At 36.6% G+C, this 21,507-nt stretch overlaps 1 protein-coding gene across 7 annotated transcripts in view; it reads left to right on the plus strand.

Moving 5' to 3' along the window:
* Positions 1-13,311, plus strand: part of LOC133589561 (pituitary adenylate cyclase-activating polypeptide type I receptor-like) — a 135,374-nt gene extending 122,063 nt beyond the window's left edge. For 5 of the 7 annotated variants that reach the window (XM_061942034.2, XM_061942019.2, XM_061942058.2 and 2 more), the window contains one exon: positions 10,925-13,311. In XM_061942034.2, the coding sequence (XP_061798018.1) occupies positions 10,925-11,149 (225 nt within the window). In that variant the 3' untranslated portion in view covers positions 11,150-13,311. The remainder of the gene's footprint in view (positions 1-10,924) is intronic. The other 2 variants (XM_061942050.2, XM_061942066.2) reach the window with 1 other exon arrangement.
* The last annotated feature ends 8,196 nt before the right edge of the window (positions 13,312-21,507 follow it).

Here is a 21,507-nt window from a genome sequence, read left to right on the forward strand (position 1 = left end):
ACAATACATACTATAGACACAATACATACCATAGGCACAATACATACCGTAGACACAATACATACCTACATACATACATACCATAGACACAATACATACCATAGACACAATACATACTATAGACACAATACATACCTACATACATACATACATACCATAGACACAATACATACTATAGACACAATACATACCATAGACACAATACATACCATAGACACAATACATACTATAGACACAATACATACCATAGACACAATACATACTATAGACACAATACATACCATAGACACAATACATACTATAGACACAATACATACCTACATACATACATACCATAGACACAATACATACCATAGACACAATACATACTATAGACACAATACATACCATAGACACAATACATACCTACATACATACATACCATAGACACAATACATACCATAGACACAATACATACTATAGACACAATACATACCATAGACACAATACATACTATAGACACAATACATACCATAGACACAATACATACTATAGACACAATACATACCTACATACATACATACCATAGACACAATACATACCATAGACACAATACATACTATAGACACAATACATACCATAGACACAATACATACCTACATACATACATACCATAGACACAATACATACCATAGACACAATACATACCTACATACATACATATCATAGACACAATACATACTATAGACACAATACATACCATAGACACAATACATACTATAGACACAATACATACCTACATACATACATACCATAGACACAATACATACCATAGACACAATACATACTATAGACACAATACATACCATAGACACAATACATACTATAGACACAATACATACCATAGACACAATACATACTATAGACACAATACATACCTACATACATACATACCATAGACACAATACATACCATAGACACAATACATACTATAGACACAATACATACCATAGACACAATACATACCTACATACATACATACCATAGACACAATACATACCATAGACACAATACATACTATAGACACAATACATACCATAGACACAATACATACTATAGACACAATACATACCATAGACACAATACATACTATAGACACAATACATACCTACATACATACATACCATAGACACAATACATACCATAGACACAATACATACTATAGACACAATACATACCATAGACACAATACATACCTACATACATACATACCATAGACACAATACATACCATAGACACAATACATACCATAGACACAATACATACCATAGACACAATACATACCATAGACACAATACATACCTACATACATACATATCATAGACACAATACATACCATAGACACAATACATACCTACATACATACATACCATAGACACAATACATACCATAGACACAATACATACCTACATACATACATACCATAGACACAATACATACCATAGACACAATACATACCATAGACACAATACATACCTACATACATACATACCATAGACACAATACATACCTACATACATACCTACATACATACATACCATAGACACAATACATACCTACATACATACATACCATAGACACAATACATACCATAGACACAATACATACCTACATACATACATACCATAGACACAATACATACTATAGACACAATACATACATTGACACAATACATACTATAGACACAATACATACCTACATACATACATACTATAGACACAATACATACCATACACACAATACATACCATAGACACAATACATACCATAGACACAATACATACCTACATACATACATACCATAGACACAATACATACTATAGACAAAATACATACCATAGACACAATACATACCTACATACATACATACCATAGACACAATACATACTATAGACACAATACATACCATAGACACAATACATACCTACATACATACATACCATAGACACAATACATACTATAGACACAATACATACCATAGACACAATACATACTATAGACACAATACATACCATAGACACAATACATACCATAGACACAATACATACCATAGACACAATACATACCTACATACATACATACCATAGACACAATACATACCATAGACACAATACATACCTACATACATACATACCATAGACACAATACATACTATAGACACAATACATACCATAGGCACAATACATACCGTAGACACAATACATACCTACATACATACATACCATAGACACAATACATACCATAGACACAATACATACTATAGACACAATACATACCTACATACATACATACCATAGACACAATACATACTATAGACACAATACATACCATAGACACAATACATACCATAGACACAATACATACTATAGACACAATACATACCATAGACACAATACATACTATAGACACAATACATACCATAGACACAATACATACTATAGACACAATACATACCTACATACATACATACCATAGACACAATACATACCATAGACACAATACATACTATAGACACAATACTTACCATAGACACAATACATACCTACATACATACATACCATAGACACAATACATACCATAGACACAATACATACCTACATACATACATATCATAGACACAATACATACTATAGACACAATACATACCATAGACACAATACATACTATAGACACAATACATACCTACATACATACATACCATAGACACAATACATACCATAGACACAATACATACTATAGACACAATACATACCATAGACACAATACATACTATAGACACAATACATACCATAGACACAATACATACTATAGACACAATACATACCTACATACATACATACCATAGACACAATACATACCATAGACACAATACATACTATAGACACAATACATACCATAGACACAATACATACCTACATACATACATACCATAGACACAATACATACCATAGACACAATACATACTATAGACACAATACATACCATAGACACAATACATACTATAGACACAATACATACCATAGACACAATACATACTATAGACACAATACATACCTACATACATACATACCATAGACACAATACATACCATAGACACAATACATACTATAGACACAATACATACCATAGACACAATACATACCTACATACATACATACCATAGACACAATACATACCATAGACACAATACATACCTACATACATACATATCATAGACACAATACATACTATAGACACAATACATACCATAGACACAATACATACTATAGACACAATACATACCTACATACATACATACCATAGACACAATACATACCATAGACACAATACATACTATAGACACAATACATACCATAGACACAATACATACCTACATACATACATACCATAGACACAATACATACCATAGACACAATACATACTATAGACACAATACATACTATAGACACAATACATACCATAGACACAATACATACTATAGACACAATACATACCATAGACACAATACATACCTACATACATACATACCATGGACACAATACATACCATAGACACAATACATACCATAGACACAATACATACCTACATACATACATACCATAGACACAATACATACCTACATACATACATACCATAGACACAATGCATACCATGGACACAATGCATACCATAGACACAATACATACCATAGACACAATACATACCATAGACACAATACATACTATAGACACAATACATACCATAGACACAATACATACTATAGACACAATACATACCATAGACACAATACATACTATAGACACAATACATACCTACATACATACATACCATAGACACAATACATACCATAGACACAATACATACTATAGACACAATACTTACCATAGACACAATACATACCTACATACATACATACCATAGACACAATACATACCATAGACACAATACATACCTACATACATACATATCATAGACACAATACATACTATAGACACAATACATACCATAGACACAATACATACTATAGACACAATACATACCTACATACATACATACCATAGACACAATACATACCATAGACACAATACATACTATAGACACAATACATACCATAGACACAATACATACTATAGACACAATACATACCATAGACACAATACATACTATAGACACAATACATACCTACATACATACATACCATAGACACAATACATACCATAGACACAATACATACTATAGACACAATACATACCATAGACACAATACATACCTACATACATACATACCATAGACACAATACATACCATAGACACAATACATACTATAGACACAATACATACCATAGACACAATACATACTATAGACACAATACATACCATAGACACAATACATACTATAGACACAATACATACCTACATACATACATACCATAGACACAATACATACCATAGACACAATACATACTATAGACACAATACATACCATAGACACAATACATACCTACATACATACATACCATAGACACAATACATACCATAGACACAATACATACCTACATACATACATATCATAGACACAATACATACTATAGACACAATACATACCATAGACACAATACATACTATAGACACAATACATACCTACATACATACATACCATAGACACAATACATACCATAGACACAATACATACTATAGACACAATACATACCATAGACACAATACATACCTACATACATACATACCATAGACACAATACATACCATAGACACAATACATACTATAGACACAATACATACTATAGACACAATACATACCATAGACACAATACATACTATAGACACAATACATACCATAGACACAATACATACCTACATACATACATACCATGGACACAATACATACCATAGACACAATACATACCATAGACACAATACATACCTACATACATACATACCATAGACACAATACATACCTACATACATACATACCATAGACACAATGCATACCATGGACACAATGCATACCATAGACACAATACATACCATAGACACAATACATACCATAGACACAAACCACACACGACTAGAAGACACTAAATACGACTATCGCTATAGCAAACTACTTCCGGTACTCTACCATTTGTTTTGTGTTTTTGAGTGGGTGAAGGATTATATTGTGACTAAACGTCCCAAAAATATTCAGTAAGTCTCTTTAATAGATTTGAAAAAAAAAATCTTAGAGCATCATCCATATCTATTTTATTTGTTTGTTATATTTGTGTCTCTATGTTATTGTAGCTTACATGCTACGTCTTTTATGTTGACGTTTAAAAAAACAATACATTTATTTGAATGAAAGTGGAAAACTGATGTCACATTGTAGTTTAGTTGTTATGTCAGGCTAAGTGCTGGAGTCTACTACAGTGCTACCTTAACTTACGAGTGAATTGAGGTACAAGCTTTCTCTCAACTTTATGTTAGGCTTTGAATTGCGAGCATACCTTGAGTTACAAGTATTTTCGCTGTTGGTAGAAGTAATATTTAAAATAGTGTAGTGACACATAACATGTTCTGCTTGAGTCCTTAATTACAAAATGATTAGCAGGCTCAAAATTACATTTGATTAATTAATACAGAAGAAAAAAACATTGTCATGCAGAGCGATGAAGACCATTAACTTGTACAACATGTAATGTACAGAATATCAGAAGCGTTTATTGAGGTAGAAACATCCCAGATTACAGCTGGGATAGGCTCCAGCCCGCCGTGACCCCAAAAGGGACAAGCAGTAGAAAATGGATGGGTGAATATTACAAATACATCGTTGACAATGAAAGCATGATCATAACAATCAACATGTTGTGTTATTTATGTGTCAAACTGTTATCTAAACATGGAAGTGTAGCTCCTCCTCTGAATGCAAGTGCTCCTAAAGCAGGAATATAAATTGTGTATTTCTACAAAATACAAAATCTGACAAGCACAAACACACACTAGGCATTTTTTTTTTTAATTGTCATTAAATCATGTTTGTGATGAACTGTTTAAAAAAGCATTATGTTTAAAATACTTTTATTTAAAGGTGCCATATGTAGTAATGTGGCCAGTAATAGTACTGCAATAACTGTCAAAATACTGAATATATATATATATATATACATATATATATATATATATATATATATATATATATATATATATATATATATATATATATATATATATATACAACTAACATTGGACACAAATTCCTCAATCTGATTGACAAACACTTTCCCAAAGACAACACCCTAAGAAAAGTATTCAACAAGAACAACATTAAATTGAGCTACAGCTGTATGAACAATATACGACAAATTATCTCAAACCACAACAAAACAATTGCAAATGAGCCGTCGGCCCCCGGACAGAGCGACTCCAAAACCAACAAAGGCTGCAACTGTCGAAAGAAACCTGATTGCCCTCTCAACGGGGGGTGCTTACAAACATCAGTTGTCTACCAATCTAAGGTAACACGCAAGGACATTAACACATCCGACACATATGTAGGATTAACTGAGGGAGAGTTCAAAACCAGATGGAACAATCACAAGGCTTCTTTCAGGAACCAAAACCTGCGGAATACCACAGAACTCAGCAAACACATTTGGGACCTCAAAGACAATAATGTTGAATATTCAATAACATGGCAAATTCTTGCATCCAGCACACCTTACAATAGTGGTAATAAAAGATGCAACCTATGCTTGAAAGAGAAACTGTTTATTATTTACCGTCCAGACCTGTCATCCCTCAACAAGCGCAGCGAAATTGTAACAGCATGCCGCCACAGACGGAAACACCTCCTAGGTAACACATGAGCCAATCACCACGCCCCTACGCCAGCCTGTACCCACCCACTCTGTGCCCTATATAAACCATGGTATGTGAATGCTCCCATTAAAATCTCCTGATGATTGAGGGAACCCCCCCTCATGAAACAGGCCTGTAGAGATGAAATAGTCTTGTGATTTTTTTCCCACACATACATATATATATATATATATATATATATATATATATATATATATATATATATATATATATATATATATATATATATGTGCGACTCACAATCTTGGATTCCAAGTTGTCCCTTTGCACAGATAGAAAAGTACACTTCAGCACAATTGATAATAACTATAGCAACGGCCTTTAAGCGTAAGAGTTGTATGATAACTTACACATACTTATTCTAACAGTTGATGTGTTTCAATGCCCAGTAGTGTGTACATGTGTTCCTGTATAGTATTTCTCCAGCAATGGTCATGTGGTGACTTCAATGATGCTATTTTGAGAGGTAATCGTTGAAGTCAGACATCACCGAAGGCCTAGGTGGGAAACGCACGGCCCGCCACTGAATTATACCCTGTCAGGTTCAAACACTGATGACATCTATTAAATAGACAAGAAGCAAGGAATCATGCAGAGACAGAGTTCAATTGAGCTCAATGAGGAGAGACGTATTGGGCTGTACTCTTAGTTACAGAACCAACCTACGCTCTAAGGTACAGTCCCACGTGCTCCTCTATTTATTTGGGTGGTCCCTGGTTGCATCATTGAGGCTGCTTCTGAAGGAAGGGGGGGGTAATCTCAGCAGCCCCAGTTAGACACAATATATGACTATTCGTGAAATGCAAATGTGCTGACACTCGTGATATCGCCCTGTCTCTGCTTTGTCTGCGTCAGGGCACTCGATGTTCGCCCTTGGCAGTCAGCACAAACACTGATACGAAACGACTCGCAATCTTGGATTGCAAGTTGTGCCTTTGCACAGATAGAAAAGTACAACTTCAGCACAATTGATAATAACTATAGCAACGGCCTTTAAGCATAAGAGTTGTATGATAACTTACACATAATTATTCTAACAACCCTCATGTTAGGATTGTTCCTGGACTCCATGCTTGCCAACCCTCCCGGATTTTCCGGGAGACTCCCGAAATTCAGCGCCTCTCCCGAAAACCTCCCGGGACAAATTTTCTCCCGAAATTCAGGCGGAGCTGGAGGCCACGCCCCCTCCAGCTCCATGCGGACCTGAGTGACGTGTTGACAGCCTGTTCTCACGTCCGCTTTCCCACCATATAAACAGCTAATGATCGAGGGCGAGTTCTTGGTTTCTTATGTGGGTTTATTGTTAGGCAGTTTCATTAACGTCCTCCCAGCGCGGTAACAACACACAACAACAGCAATCAAGTTTTCGTCTACAGTAAAGCAGTTCGTCTGCCGTAAACAGCAATGTTGTGACACTCTTAAACAGGACAATACTGCCATCTACTGTACATGCATATGTGACCCACCCATAATGTGTCACATTTTTGTGTTGATTTATTTATTTTAATTTGTGGTTTGAATTCGTTTTTGGAGCTGTCATTACACATTTATCAGTATTCACATTGGTCAGTAGGGGGCAGTAGGGCGTTTCTTCCCAATTGAAAGCTATCACCTGCAGACCGGAAGTGTCTTGTCATTCTGATGAGAGCGACCAGTCTGTGAACAATTGAAACGTCCTGTGTGCTTTTTCCTCCTGTACAACAGGTTAGTTTTGGTGAATCAACTCACTGAATAATATCCATGTGATCTTTATAAGTTTAAGTACACATTCTGATGGTGGAGCCTAACTCTAAAGTGTTTGTGAGCTGTAGTTTGTATTTGTGAATGAATCCAGTGCACAGCTGCAGCAATCAATACAAAAAGGCGACGTGAGTGCGCAATGTTTGTATAGGAATTTCTGATCCTAATTCAGACTCCCAAATTAGAGCTCCCGTTTTCTTATTGATTTTATAATGTATATTTGTATAATGTGTGTGTTCTGAAATAGTGACAGAGAATAGAACTAGGATGGACAATTCAACCCTTAACTCAACAATGAGTAGATGAGTGTTATGTGTGTGTATATGTGTAAATATATGAACACTGAAATTCAAGTATTTCTTTTATTTATTTATATATATATATATATATATATATATATATATATATATATATATATATATATATATATATATATATATATATATATATGTATATATATATATGTATACATATATATATATATATATATGTAATAAAAAAAAAATATATATATATATATACAGGTAAAAGCCAGTAAATTAGAATATTTTGAAAAACTTGATTTATTTCAGTAATTGCATTCAAAAGGTGTAACTTGTACATTATATTTATTCATTGCACACAGACTGATGCATTCAAATGTTTATTTCATTTAATTTTGATGATTTGAAGTGGCAACAAATGAAAATCCAAAATTCCGTGTGTCACAAAATTAGAATATTACTTAAGGCTAATACAAAAAAGGGATTTTTAGAAATGTTGGCCAACTGAAAAGTATGAAAATGAAAAATATGAGCATGTACAATACTCAATACTTGGTTGGAGCTCCTTTTGCCTCAATTACTGCGTTAATGCGGCGTGGCATGGAGTCCATGAGTTTCTGGCACTGCTCAGGTGTTATGAGAGCCCAGGTTGCTCTGATAGTGGCCTTCAACTCTTCTGCGTTTTTGGGTCTGGCATTCTGCATCTTCCTTTTCACAATACCCCACAGATTTTCTATGGGGCTAAGGTCAGGGGAGTTGGCGGGCCAATTTAGAACAGAAATACCATGGTCCGTAAACCAGGCACGGGTAGATTTTGCGCTGTGTGCAGGCGCCAAGTCCTGTTGGAACTTGAAATCTCCATCTCCATAGAGCAGGTCAGCAGCAGGAAGCATGAAGTGCTCTAAAACTTGCTGGTAGACGGCTGCGTTGACCCTGGATCTCAGGAAACAGAGTGGACCGACACCAGCAGATGACATGGCACCCCAAACCATCACCCAACCATGCAAATTTTGCATTTCCTTTGGAAATCGAGGTCCCAGAGTCTGGAGGAAGACAGGAGAGGCACAGGATCCACGTTGCCTGAAGTCTAGTGTAAAGTTTCCACCATCAGTGATGGTTTGGGGTGCCATGTCATCTGCTGGTGTCGGTCCACTCTGTTTCCTGAGATCCAGGGTCAACGCAGCCGTCTACCAGCAAGTTTTAGAGCACTTCATGCTTCCTGCTGCTGACCTGCTCTATGGAGATGGAGATTTCAAGTTCCAACAGGACTTGGTGCCTGCAAACAGCGCAAAATCTACCCGTGCCTGGTTTACGGACCATGGTATTTCTGTTCTAAATTGGCCCGCCAACTCCCCTGACCTTAGCCCCATAGAAAATCTGTGGGGTATTGTGAAAAGGAAGATGCAGAATGCCAGACCCAAAAACGCAGAAGAGTTGAAGGCCACTATCAGAGCAACCTGGGCTCTCATAACACCTGAGCAGTGCCAGAAACTCATCGACTCCATGCCACGCCGCATTAACGCAGTAATTGAGGCAAAAGGAGCTCCAACCAAGTATTGAGTATTGTCCATGCTCATATTTTTCATTTTCATACTTTTCAGTTGGCCAACATTTCTAAAACTCCCTTTTTTGTATTAGCCTTAAGTAATATTCTAATTTTGTGACACACGGAATTTTGGATTTTCATTTGTTGCCACTTCAAATCATCAAAATTAAATGAAATAAACATTTGAATGCATCAGTCTGTGTGCAATGAATAAATATAATGTACAAGTTACACCTTTTGAATGCAATTACTGAAATAAATCAAGTTTTTCAAAATATTCTAATTTACTGGCTTTTACCTGTATGCTGGACTCTACCATTTGTATTGCAACACTTTTCTACTAATATGAGTACAAGCAGTAAATTGTTGTAATATTAGTCAACATATTAGTCCAGAACCCGTAAATATGAATAAAGTGTGCTTTTGTGGAGGCCTAAAGTACATTAAAAATGACGTTGTGAAGTTTCTCCCTGAAGGTGCAGTCAGAGATCAAGAGGAAATGGCGCAGCTGGACCGTGAACCGGTACTTTGCTGTGGACCTGAAGCAGCAGAGGCATCCTTCGTTGGCCAGCAGCGGAGTGAACGGCGGGACGCAGCTGTCCATCCTGAGCAAGAGCAGCTCCCAGATACGCATGTCCAGCCCCCTGGCGGAGAGCGCCAACATCAGCCTGCCCACCTGAGCGTGTGAGCGCCACAACGACAAGCCGCCACGCGGTCTCCATGAATCCTCGCCAGGCGGAAGAGACCAAAGCGCCGCACACACAAGTAGAGTACTCCTAAAGTTATTAGTGCCAGCATTTTTCTTATCCAACCATTCATTTTCACACCTCAATTACTTCAATTTTTGTCGAGGCTTTACAAATTCACTTTTTTCAACCTTTTTAAAGCTATTTTAATGAACTGTGATCGTACTGTAGGGGTCCTATTTGGCTTTGTGTACAGTCAGTGTGCTTCAAAGTGCCATAGAAGTCGCCTGAATGGAGTCCAAAGGTTTAAAACACACACACACACACACACACTTGCCTCGCTTGTACATATAATGCTCATTGTTTAAATGTTGCATTTTGCTTTTTTCTACAAACAGCCGTAAAGTACCGAGTATGTCAAAAGATAGACGCAAAGCAAAAAAAAAACAAAAAAAAAACTCATGGATTTTGTAAATAGATGGTTAGATTTCTTTCTTTAATCATTAGTTTTGCATTGTATTGAAACAAAAAAAAAGAGCCCAAATCTGTAGAAAGAAAGCAGGAATATAAAAATAATCAATGTCAGGGGTGTCCAGATGTTATCAACGTCAAAATTGTACACGTTAGATATATGCTAAAAATAAAAATAATAATAATACCGTATTTTTCGGACTATAAGTCGCAGTTTTTTTTCATAGTTTGGACTTATGTGTGAAATGACTAACACATTATAATATTATTGATCTCATTCACGTAAGAGACTAGACCGGGGGGTCGGCAACCCGCGGCTCTAGAACCGCATGCGGCTCTTTAGCGCCACCGTAGTGGCTCTCTGGAGCTTTTTCGAAAATGTATGAAAAAAGGGGGAAAAAATACATATTTTTTGTGTTAATATGGTTTCTGTAGGAGGACAAACATGACACAAACCTCCCCAATTGTTATAAAGCACACTGTTTGTATTAAACATGCTTCACTGATTCGAGTATTTGGCGAGCGCCGTTTTGTCCTACTAATTTTGGCGGTCCTTGAACTCACCGTAGTTTGTTTACATGTATATAACTTTCTAGGACGTGTTTTATGCCACTTCTTTTTCTTTCTCATTTTGTCCACCAAACTTTTAACGTTGTGCATGAATGCACAAAGGTGAGTTTTGTTGATGTTATTGACTTGTGTGGAGTGCTAATCGGGCATATTTGGTCAGAGCATGACTGCAAGCTAATCGATGCTAACATGCTATTTAGGCTAGCTATATGTACATATTGCATCATTATGCCTCATTTGTAGCTATATTTGAGCTCATTTAGTTTCCTTTAAGTCATATTAATTCAATTTATATCTCATGACACACTATCTGTATGTAATATGGCTTTTAATTTTTTTTTGCGGCTCCAGACAGATTTGTTATTGTATTTTTGGTCCAATATGGCTCTTTCAACATTTTGGGTTGCCGACCCCTGGACTAGACGTATAAGATTTCATGGGATTTAGCGATTAGGAGTGACAGATTGTTTGGTAAACGTATAGCATGTTCTATATGTTATAGTTATTTGAATGACTCTTACCATAATATGTTACGTTAACATACCAGTTGCTTATTTATGCCTCATATAACGTACACTTATTCAGCCTGTTGTTCACTATTCTTCATTTATTAGGGCCCGCATGGCCCATTGTATAAGGACTCCCAAAGGGAGTCCTTATGCAATGGGACATAATTTATTAGGGCCCGCATGGCCCATTGTATAAGGACTCCCAAAGGGAGTCCTATTGAATTTGTAAGGTTTTATTATTATTATTCTTCCACAACTTTGCGCTGAAATTTGACCCCCTTAACATACTTCAAAACTCACCAAATTTTACACACACATCAGTAATATACGGCAAAACTTTTTATCAAAAAACCAAACCTCAAAACTCAAAATTGCGCTCTAGCGCCCCCTAGGAAAAAAAAACTAGACTGCCTGTAACTCCCACTAGGAAGGTCGGAGAGACATGAAACAAAAACCTCTATGTAGGTCTGACTTAGACCTAGTTTTCATAATTGTATATCCTCGGGCAAAAATCAACAGGAAGTTGGCAATTCCCCCTTCAAGACAAAAAAGTACTAAAAACAGTCAATTTTGTCTCTTTGAGCTGTATTTTCACCCTCTTAACATGCTCCAAAACTCACCAAACTGAACACACACATCAGGACTGGAAAGAATTGCGATCTAATAAAAAAACCTAACCCCAAATCTCAAAATTGCGCTCTAGCGCAATTCTTGAATAAAACGCAAAAAAAAACTGCTCCTCGGAAGAAAAAAATGACAAAACTGCCTGTAACTCCCACTGGGAAGGTCGGAGAGACATGAAACAAAAACCTCTCCGTAGGTCTCACTTAGACCTACATTTCATAAATTGACAACCCCCAGCAAAAATCAACAGGAAGTTTGCTATTCCCCCTTCAAAACACTCTTTTTGTAAAAACCGGTCACCTTCCTTCAAAAACGAACTCCTCTGAGCGCATTTTGTCGTTTCGCCTTCAAACGAACACAGGAGAGAGATTGAACCCTTGTGATTACAATGACAGAAGCGCTTTTTTTTCTAACTGCTCCGGTTATGATTTTATGACCCTTCAAAGACCCGCTGCGCTGCTGTTTTTTTTAAGATGGCTGCTTAAAAGCAGGAAGCACCAACGTGCCCACACAATGCAGACAAGGTAGGTACACTAGACAAAAGTCTTGGGACACTTCAGACTAAAAGTAGACAAAAGTATTGGGACACTTAGGACTAGCACCTGCCAAATACGCGGGCCCGACCAACGCTGCTTGCAGCTTTAATTTTAAATTGCCTTTCAAATGTCTATTCTTGCTGTTGGCTTTTATCAAATACATTTCCCCCAAAAATGCGACTTATACTCCAGTGCGACTTATATATGTTTTTTTCCTTCTTTATCATGCATTTTCGGCAGGTGCGCCTTATACTCCGGTGCGACTTATACTCCGAAAAATACGGTAATAATGCATTTATAGCTATTATAAAACAACATCTTAGCTTTGTGTTGGAGCGGACAAGGTCAATTAATGTAAGAACTATGAATAGCTCTCATTCATTGTTGATTGTCCACTTTCTGAGCATTATTTACCATGCCTAATTTCACCGCTTTGACGCACTGCCATCAGAAAAGTCTGTTTCGCGCTTGGAACACAAAAATAATGAGGGTGAAAAAAGTGAAATAACAAAAAACAAAAAGGAAAGTGTCCTGCTATATATTCTTCTAATAATTGTCAGATTGATGGAAGTGCATCATGACCACGTTCAGCCAAACAAGGGCTGCCTGTTTATGTTGAGGCTCAAAACTTGGCAAATAGGAAATTAAAAAGTAATATTTAATGTTTGTTATTATGTTATCGTTGCTGTTGTAATTTGTATAATAATCACAACACTGTTGTATGAATTTTGAGTGCATCCAAACCACATTTAGGCTGAGAGCCAATGAAGAAAACCTGTGAAGCTCCTGATCTAAGTCCTGAACTAAGTCCTGAACTAAGTCCTGATCTAAGTCCTGATCTAAGTCCTGATCTCAGTCCTGATCTAAGTACTGATCTAAGTCCTGATCTAAGTACTGATCTAAGTCCTGATCTAAGTCCTGATCTAAGTACTGATCTAAGTCCTGATCTAAGTCCTGATCTAAGTACTGATCTAAGTCCTGACCTAAGTCCTGATCTAAGTCCTGATCTAAGTACTGATCTAAGTCCTGATCTAAGTCCTGACCTAAGTCCTGATCTAAGTCCTGATGTAAGTCCTGATCTAAGTACTGATCTAAGTCCTGATCTAAGTCCTGACCTAAGTCCTGATCTAAGTCCTGACCTAAGTCCTGACCTAAGTCCTGAACTAAGTCCTGATCTAAGTCCTGATCTAAGTCCTGATCTAAGTCCTGAACTAAATCCTGATCTAAGTCCTGATCTAAGTACTGATCTAAGTACTGATCTAAGTACTGATCTAAGTACTGATCTAAGTCCTGAACTAAGTCCTGATCTAAGTCCTGATCTAAGTCCTGAACTAAGTCCTGAACTAAATCCTGATCTAAATCCTGATCTAAGTCCTGAACTAAGTCCTGATCTAAGTCCTGATCTAAGTCCTGAACTAAATCCTGATCTAAGTCCTGATCTAAGTACTGATCTAAGTACTGATCTAAGTACTGATCTAAGTACTGATCTAAGTCCTGAACTAAGTCCTGATCTAAGTCCTGATCTAAGTCCTGAACTAAGTCCTGAACTAAATCCTGATCTAAATCCTGATCTAAGTCCTGAACTAAGTCCTGATCTAAGTCCTGATCTAAGTCCTGATCTAAGTCCTGAACTAAATCCTGATCTAAGTCCTGATCTAAGTACTGATCTAAGTACTGATCTAAGTACTGATCTAAGTACTGATCTAAGTACTGATCTAAGTACTGATCTAAGTCCTGAACTAAGTCCTGATCTAAGTCCTGATCTAAGTCCTGAACTAAGTCCTGAACTAAATCCTGATCTAAATCCTGATCTAAGTCCTGAACTAAGTCCTGATCTAAGTCCTGATCTAAGTCCTGATCTAAGTCCTGAACTAAATCCTGATTTAAGTCCTGATCTAAGTACTGATCTAAGTACTGATCTAAGTACTGATCTAAGTCCTGAACTAAGTCCTGATCTAAGTCCTGATCTAAGTCCTGATCTAAGTCCTGAACTAAATCCTGATCTAAGTCCTGATCTAAGTCCTGATCTAAGTACTGATCTAAGTCCTGATCTAAGTACTGATCTAAGTCCTGATCTAAGTCCTGAACTAAATCCTGATCTAAGTCCTGATCTAAGTACTGATCTAAGTACTGATCTAAGTCCTGAACTAAGTCCTGAACTAAGTCCTGATCTAAGTCCTGATCTAAGTACTGATCTAAGTCCTGACCTAAGTCCTGATCTAAGTACTGATCTAAGTCCTGATCTAAGTCCTGACCTAAGTACTGATCTAAGTCCTGATCTAAGTCCTGACCTAAGTCCTGATCTAAGTCCTGAACTAAGTCCTGAACTAAATCCTGATCTAAATCCTGATCTAAGTCCTGAACTAAGTCCTGATCTAAGTCCTGATCTAAGTCCTGAACTAAATCCTGATCTAAGTCCTGATCTAAGTACTGATCTAAGTACTGATCTAAGTACTGATCTAAGTCCTGAACTAAGTCCTGAACTAAGTCCTGATCTAAGTCCTGATCTAAGTACTGATCTAAGTCCTGATCTAAGTCCTGACCTAAGTCCTGATCTAAGTACTGATCTAAGTCCTGATCTAAGTCCTGATCTAAGTACTGATCTAAGTCCTGCACATTTAGTGCCAAAATGAAGGAGTTGTTCCAAGAAGGTCCTTCCTCACAGTGCCATGCTGATTTAGTTATATTCTTCTACGTCTTGCTGTGCCAAATGTCTTCATCTGCAGCTTTAGACTTTGTACAATGATATCGAAATCAGAATGATACCAATCCCCTATCATCCTGTCCAAAGTAAGATCAATCCTGGTGATATCAGCCCTCCCTAACATCCTGTCTTAAGTGATAGCATATCAGTCCTCCTCAACATCCAATCAAAGTGACATCGATTGTCCTTAACATTCTGTTAGAGTGGTATTGTTACTACCTAAAATCCTGTCAAAGTGATATCAATGCTCTATAACATCCTGTCAAAGTGATATCAATGCTCTATAACATCCTGTCAAAGTGATATCAATCATTCCCAACATCCTGTCAAAGTGCCTCGTCCTTCGCTCATTTGTTTGAATTATTTTTTTTTAAAAGACATTTCCTGCATTTAATGTAATGTTTTGCTTTACGACGCATCTTCTTGTCATTGTGCAGTCATGTTGTTATTATTATCATCGTTAAGTGCAGCTACGATCTTTTTTTTAAAGATCCGCTTTGAAAAGAAAAGGTAGGAAAACACGAATAGTCCACACAAAAACCAAACGTCTTCTGACAATCCCAATTATCTTCATTTCTAATGATTGTACCAATCAAATATTAATTTTTATTATTTTAGAAATGATGCATAAAAGAGAGAATTGACTCCAGCACTAAAGCACATTGAAATAATTGTTCTTGTCACTTTTATTTTAACCGGGAAAATGATTAGTGTTTGTCGTAATAGTTGTAGTTTTTTAAATGTTCAATTTTTTCTTAACATTTTTCAATTTTCACTTACGGTAGTTTGAAACACATACATTTTTATTCCAAAAAGTGTGTGCAGTGCACATAACTCAAATCAGAGGCTAGAAAGAGATTTACATTAGATATTCATAAACTTTACTCTATCGCCAAGACATAGTACAAAAAATGATATTAATGTTCATTTTAATGCTCAAAATGTGACAAATTTGAAAAAAAAAATATGAATTGATGTAGTTGTAGTCTAGTCATAGTTATAATTGTTGTATAAATTCCAACCATTCTCCATGTCTCAAAAATGTTCTGTTTTAATTTATTTGTGAAAAATACATTAGTCTTAAAAAAAAGAAATATTTTGTTTCAATATTCTGTGGAAAATTTTTATTTATCGCATTTTACAATGCACTGTTACAATTGTTTATTTAAAAAACTACTAATATATATATATATATATATATATATATATATATATATATATATATACTAAATTGGCCCTAATACACTAAATGGTCCCTAGTGTGTGAATGTGTGTGTGAATGTTGTCTGTCTATCTGTGTTGGCCCTGTGGCGACTTGTCCAGGGTGTAGCCCGCCTTCCGCTCAAATGCAGCTGGGATAGGCTCCAGCAACACCCGCCACCCCAAGAGGGACAAGTGGTAAAAAATTAAAGGATGGATGGTATATATATATATATATATATATATATATATATATATATATATATATATATATATATATATATATATATATATATATATATATATATATATACCACATATATATATATATATATATATATATATATATATATATATATATATATATATATATATATAATCTCCTGACGATTGAGGGTACCCCCCCTCATGAAACAGGCCTGTAGAGATGAAATAGTCTTGTGATTTTTTTTCCCCACACATACATATATATATATATATATATATATATATATATATATATATATATATATATATATATATACACACATATATACCACATATATATATATATATATATATATATATATATAAGTGGTAGAAAATGAATGGATGGATGGATATATATATGTATATATATATATATATATATATATATATATATATATATATATATATATATATATTATGTTATATTTATAAAAATATATGTATATATATACATACAGTATATATATATGTATATATATAATTATTTATGTTATATTTATATATATATATATATATATATATATATATATATATATATATATATATATATATATATATATATATATATATATATATATACCGTATTTTCCGCACCATAAGGCACCCTGGGTTATAAGCCGCGCCTTCAATGAACGGCATATTTCAAAACTTTGTCCACCTATAAGCCGCCCCGTGTTATAAGCCGCATCTAACTGCGCTAAAGGAATGTCAAAAAAACAGTCAAATAGGTCAGTCAAACTTTAATAATATATTAAAAACCAGCGTGATGTGGGCGCGCATGGAGTCGTATATCAACATGGACGGAGCTGCGTGAAAAAAGCCACCCGGCCTCTTCGCGTAAACTTCCCTTAACCACTCGCTCATCTTTTCTTCATCCATCCATCCCTTCGAGTTAGCTTTTATGATGACGCCGGCTGGAAAGGTCTCTTTTGGCAAGGTCTTCCTTTTGAATATCACCATGGGTGGAAGTTTCTGGCCATTAGCATGGCAAGCTAGAACCACAGTGAAGGATGACTTCTCATTCCCTGTGGTGCGAATATTCACCGTACGTGCTCCCGTTGTATCCACAGTGCGGTTCACAGGAATATCAAAAGTCAGTGGAACCTCGTCCATGTTGATAATGTTCTCTGGCCGGATCTTTTTTTCAGCTATCTTGTTTTTACAATATGCACGGAAAGTAGCCAGCTTTTCTTGAAAGTCTTTAGGCAGTTGCTGTGAAATAGTAATCCGTGTGCGGATGGAGAGATTGCGTCTTTTCATGAACCGGAAACCTGTCGCTTAGTAGGAGCCATTTTGTGGTCTTTACAGATGTAAACACACAAAGGAAATGAAACGTAATATCCGCGCGCTTCTTCTTCTTCTACGCGGGCGGGTGGTTGCTTACAGTAGAAGAAGAAGCGCTTCCTGTTCTATGGGGGCGGGTGCTTACCTTGGCGGTTGCTTGCGTAGAAGAAGAAGCACTTCCTCTTCTACGGGGAAAAAAGATGGCGGCTGTTTACCGTAGTTGCGAGACCGAAACTTTATGAAAATGAATCTTAATATTAATCCATATATAAAGCGCACCGGGTTAAAAGCCGCACTGTCAGCTTTTGAGTAAATTTGTGGTTTTTAGGTGCAACTAATAGTGCGGAAAATACGGTATATATATATATATATACATACACTAAATTGGCCCTAATACACTAAATGATCTGTGTGTGAATGTGAGTGTGAATGTTGTCTGTCTATCTGTGTTGGCCCTGTGATGAGGTGGCGACTAATCCAGGGTGTACCCCGCCTTCCGCCCGAATGCAGCTGGGATAGGCTCCAGCAACACCCGTCACCCCAAGAGGGACAAGCGGTAGAAAATGAATGGATGGATGGATGGTCCTTTACTTTAATCGCGATGTTTACCTGGGTAACCAAAGTGGTTGTTATGGTCATATATATATATATATATATATATATATATATATATATATATATATATATATAATGTGTGTATGAGTAATATGTTGTGGCGTTCATTTAGACAAAAATGGAGGTTACAAATGATATATTTATAATAGTTTCCTTCAGTCGGTGCTATGTAAAAAGAAAAAAGACAATATATTTACTGAGCAAGGATACGTTCTGCAAAAATTATCACATGTCACCTTTTTTTTAAAGTGTATTATTTATTTTGTATTCTCACTCGTCTTTTTTTTTGTTTTGTTTACGTATTCAATTTTGTGTTACTTTTTTTGTACAATTTTTTTTAAACGTACAATTGTGTCACTTACCAGGCTGCTGCTTCTGTGCGCTAACACCAGCTGTCACTCTGAGTGGAATAAGCTCAGGTGGAAACGACCATGTCTCAAAGCTGTTAACTGTGTGTGTGTGTGTGTGTGTGTGTGTGTGTGTGTGTGTGTGTGTGTGTGTGTGTGTGTGTGTGTGTGTGTGTGTGTGTGTGTGTGTGTGTGTGTGTGTGTGTGACTGTTTGTGAGCGTGTTTATGTAGGTGTGTGTTTGTGAGTGTGTTTGTGTATGTATGTGTGTGTGTGTGTGCATGTTTGTGTAGGTGTGCGCCTGTTTGTGAGTGTGTGTGTGTGTGTGTGTGTGTGTGTGTGTGTGTGTGTGTGTGTGTGTGTGTGTGTGTGTGTGTGTGTGTGTGTGTGTGTGTGTGTGTGTGCACACTCACCTGTGTGAGCCCACCGATAGAGGGCAGTCATGTTTTGTGTTGACATTAGCGCTGTGTCATCCTTACCAAACTAGTATCACTTTGCATCCATCTTCATTTCTACCTATTGATTGCTGTTACTTGGCTACTTACACAGCAGCAAGCTAGTTGGCTACTTACACAGCAGCAAGCTAGTTGGCTACTTACACAGCAGCAAGCTAGTTGGCTACTTACACAGCAGCAAACTAGTTGGCTACTTACACAGCAGCAAGCTAGTTGGCTACTTACACAGCAGCAAGCTAGTTGCCTACTTACACAGCAGCAAGCTAGTTGGCTACTTACACAGCAGCAAGCTAGTTGGCTACTTACACAGCAGCAAACTAGTTGGCTACTTACACAGCAGCAAGCTAGTTGGCTACTTACACAGCAGAAAGCTAGTTGCCTACTTACACAGCAGAAAGCTAGTTGGCTACTTACACAGCAGCAAGTTAGTTGGCTACTTACACAGCAGCAAGCTAGTTGGCTACTTACACAGCAGCAAGCTAGTTGCCTACTTACACAGCAGCAAGCTAGTTGGCTACTTACACAGCAGAAAGCTAGTTGCCTACTTACACAGCAGCAAGTTAGTTGGCTACTTACACAGCAGCAAGTTAGTTGGCTACTTACACAGCAGCAAGCTAGTTGGCTACTTACAAAGCAGCAAGCTAGTTGGCTACTTACACAGCAGCAAGCTAGTTGGCTACTTACACAGCAGCAAGCTAGTTGGCTACTTACACAGCAGCAAGCTAGTTGGCTACTTACACAGCAGCAAGCTAGTTGGCTACTTACACAGCAGCAAGCTAGTTGACTACTTACACAGC

This window comes from Nerophis lumbriciformis, linkage group LG03, assembly GCF_033978685.3.
Source record: "Nerophis lumbriciformis linkage group LG03, RoL_Nlum_v2.1, whole genome shotgun sequence".
NCBI classification, from domain to species: Eukaryota; Metazoa; Chordata; class Actinopteri; order Syngnathiformes; family Syngnathidae; genus Nerophis; species Nerophis lumbriciformis.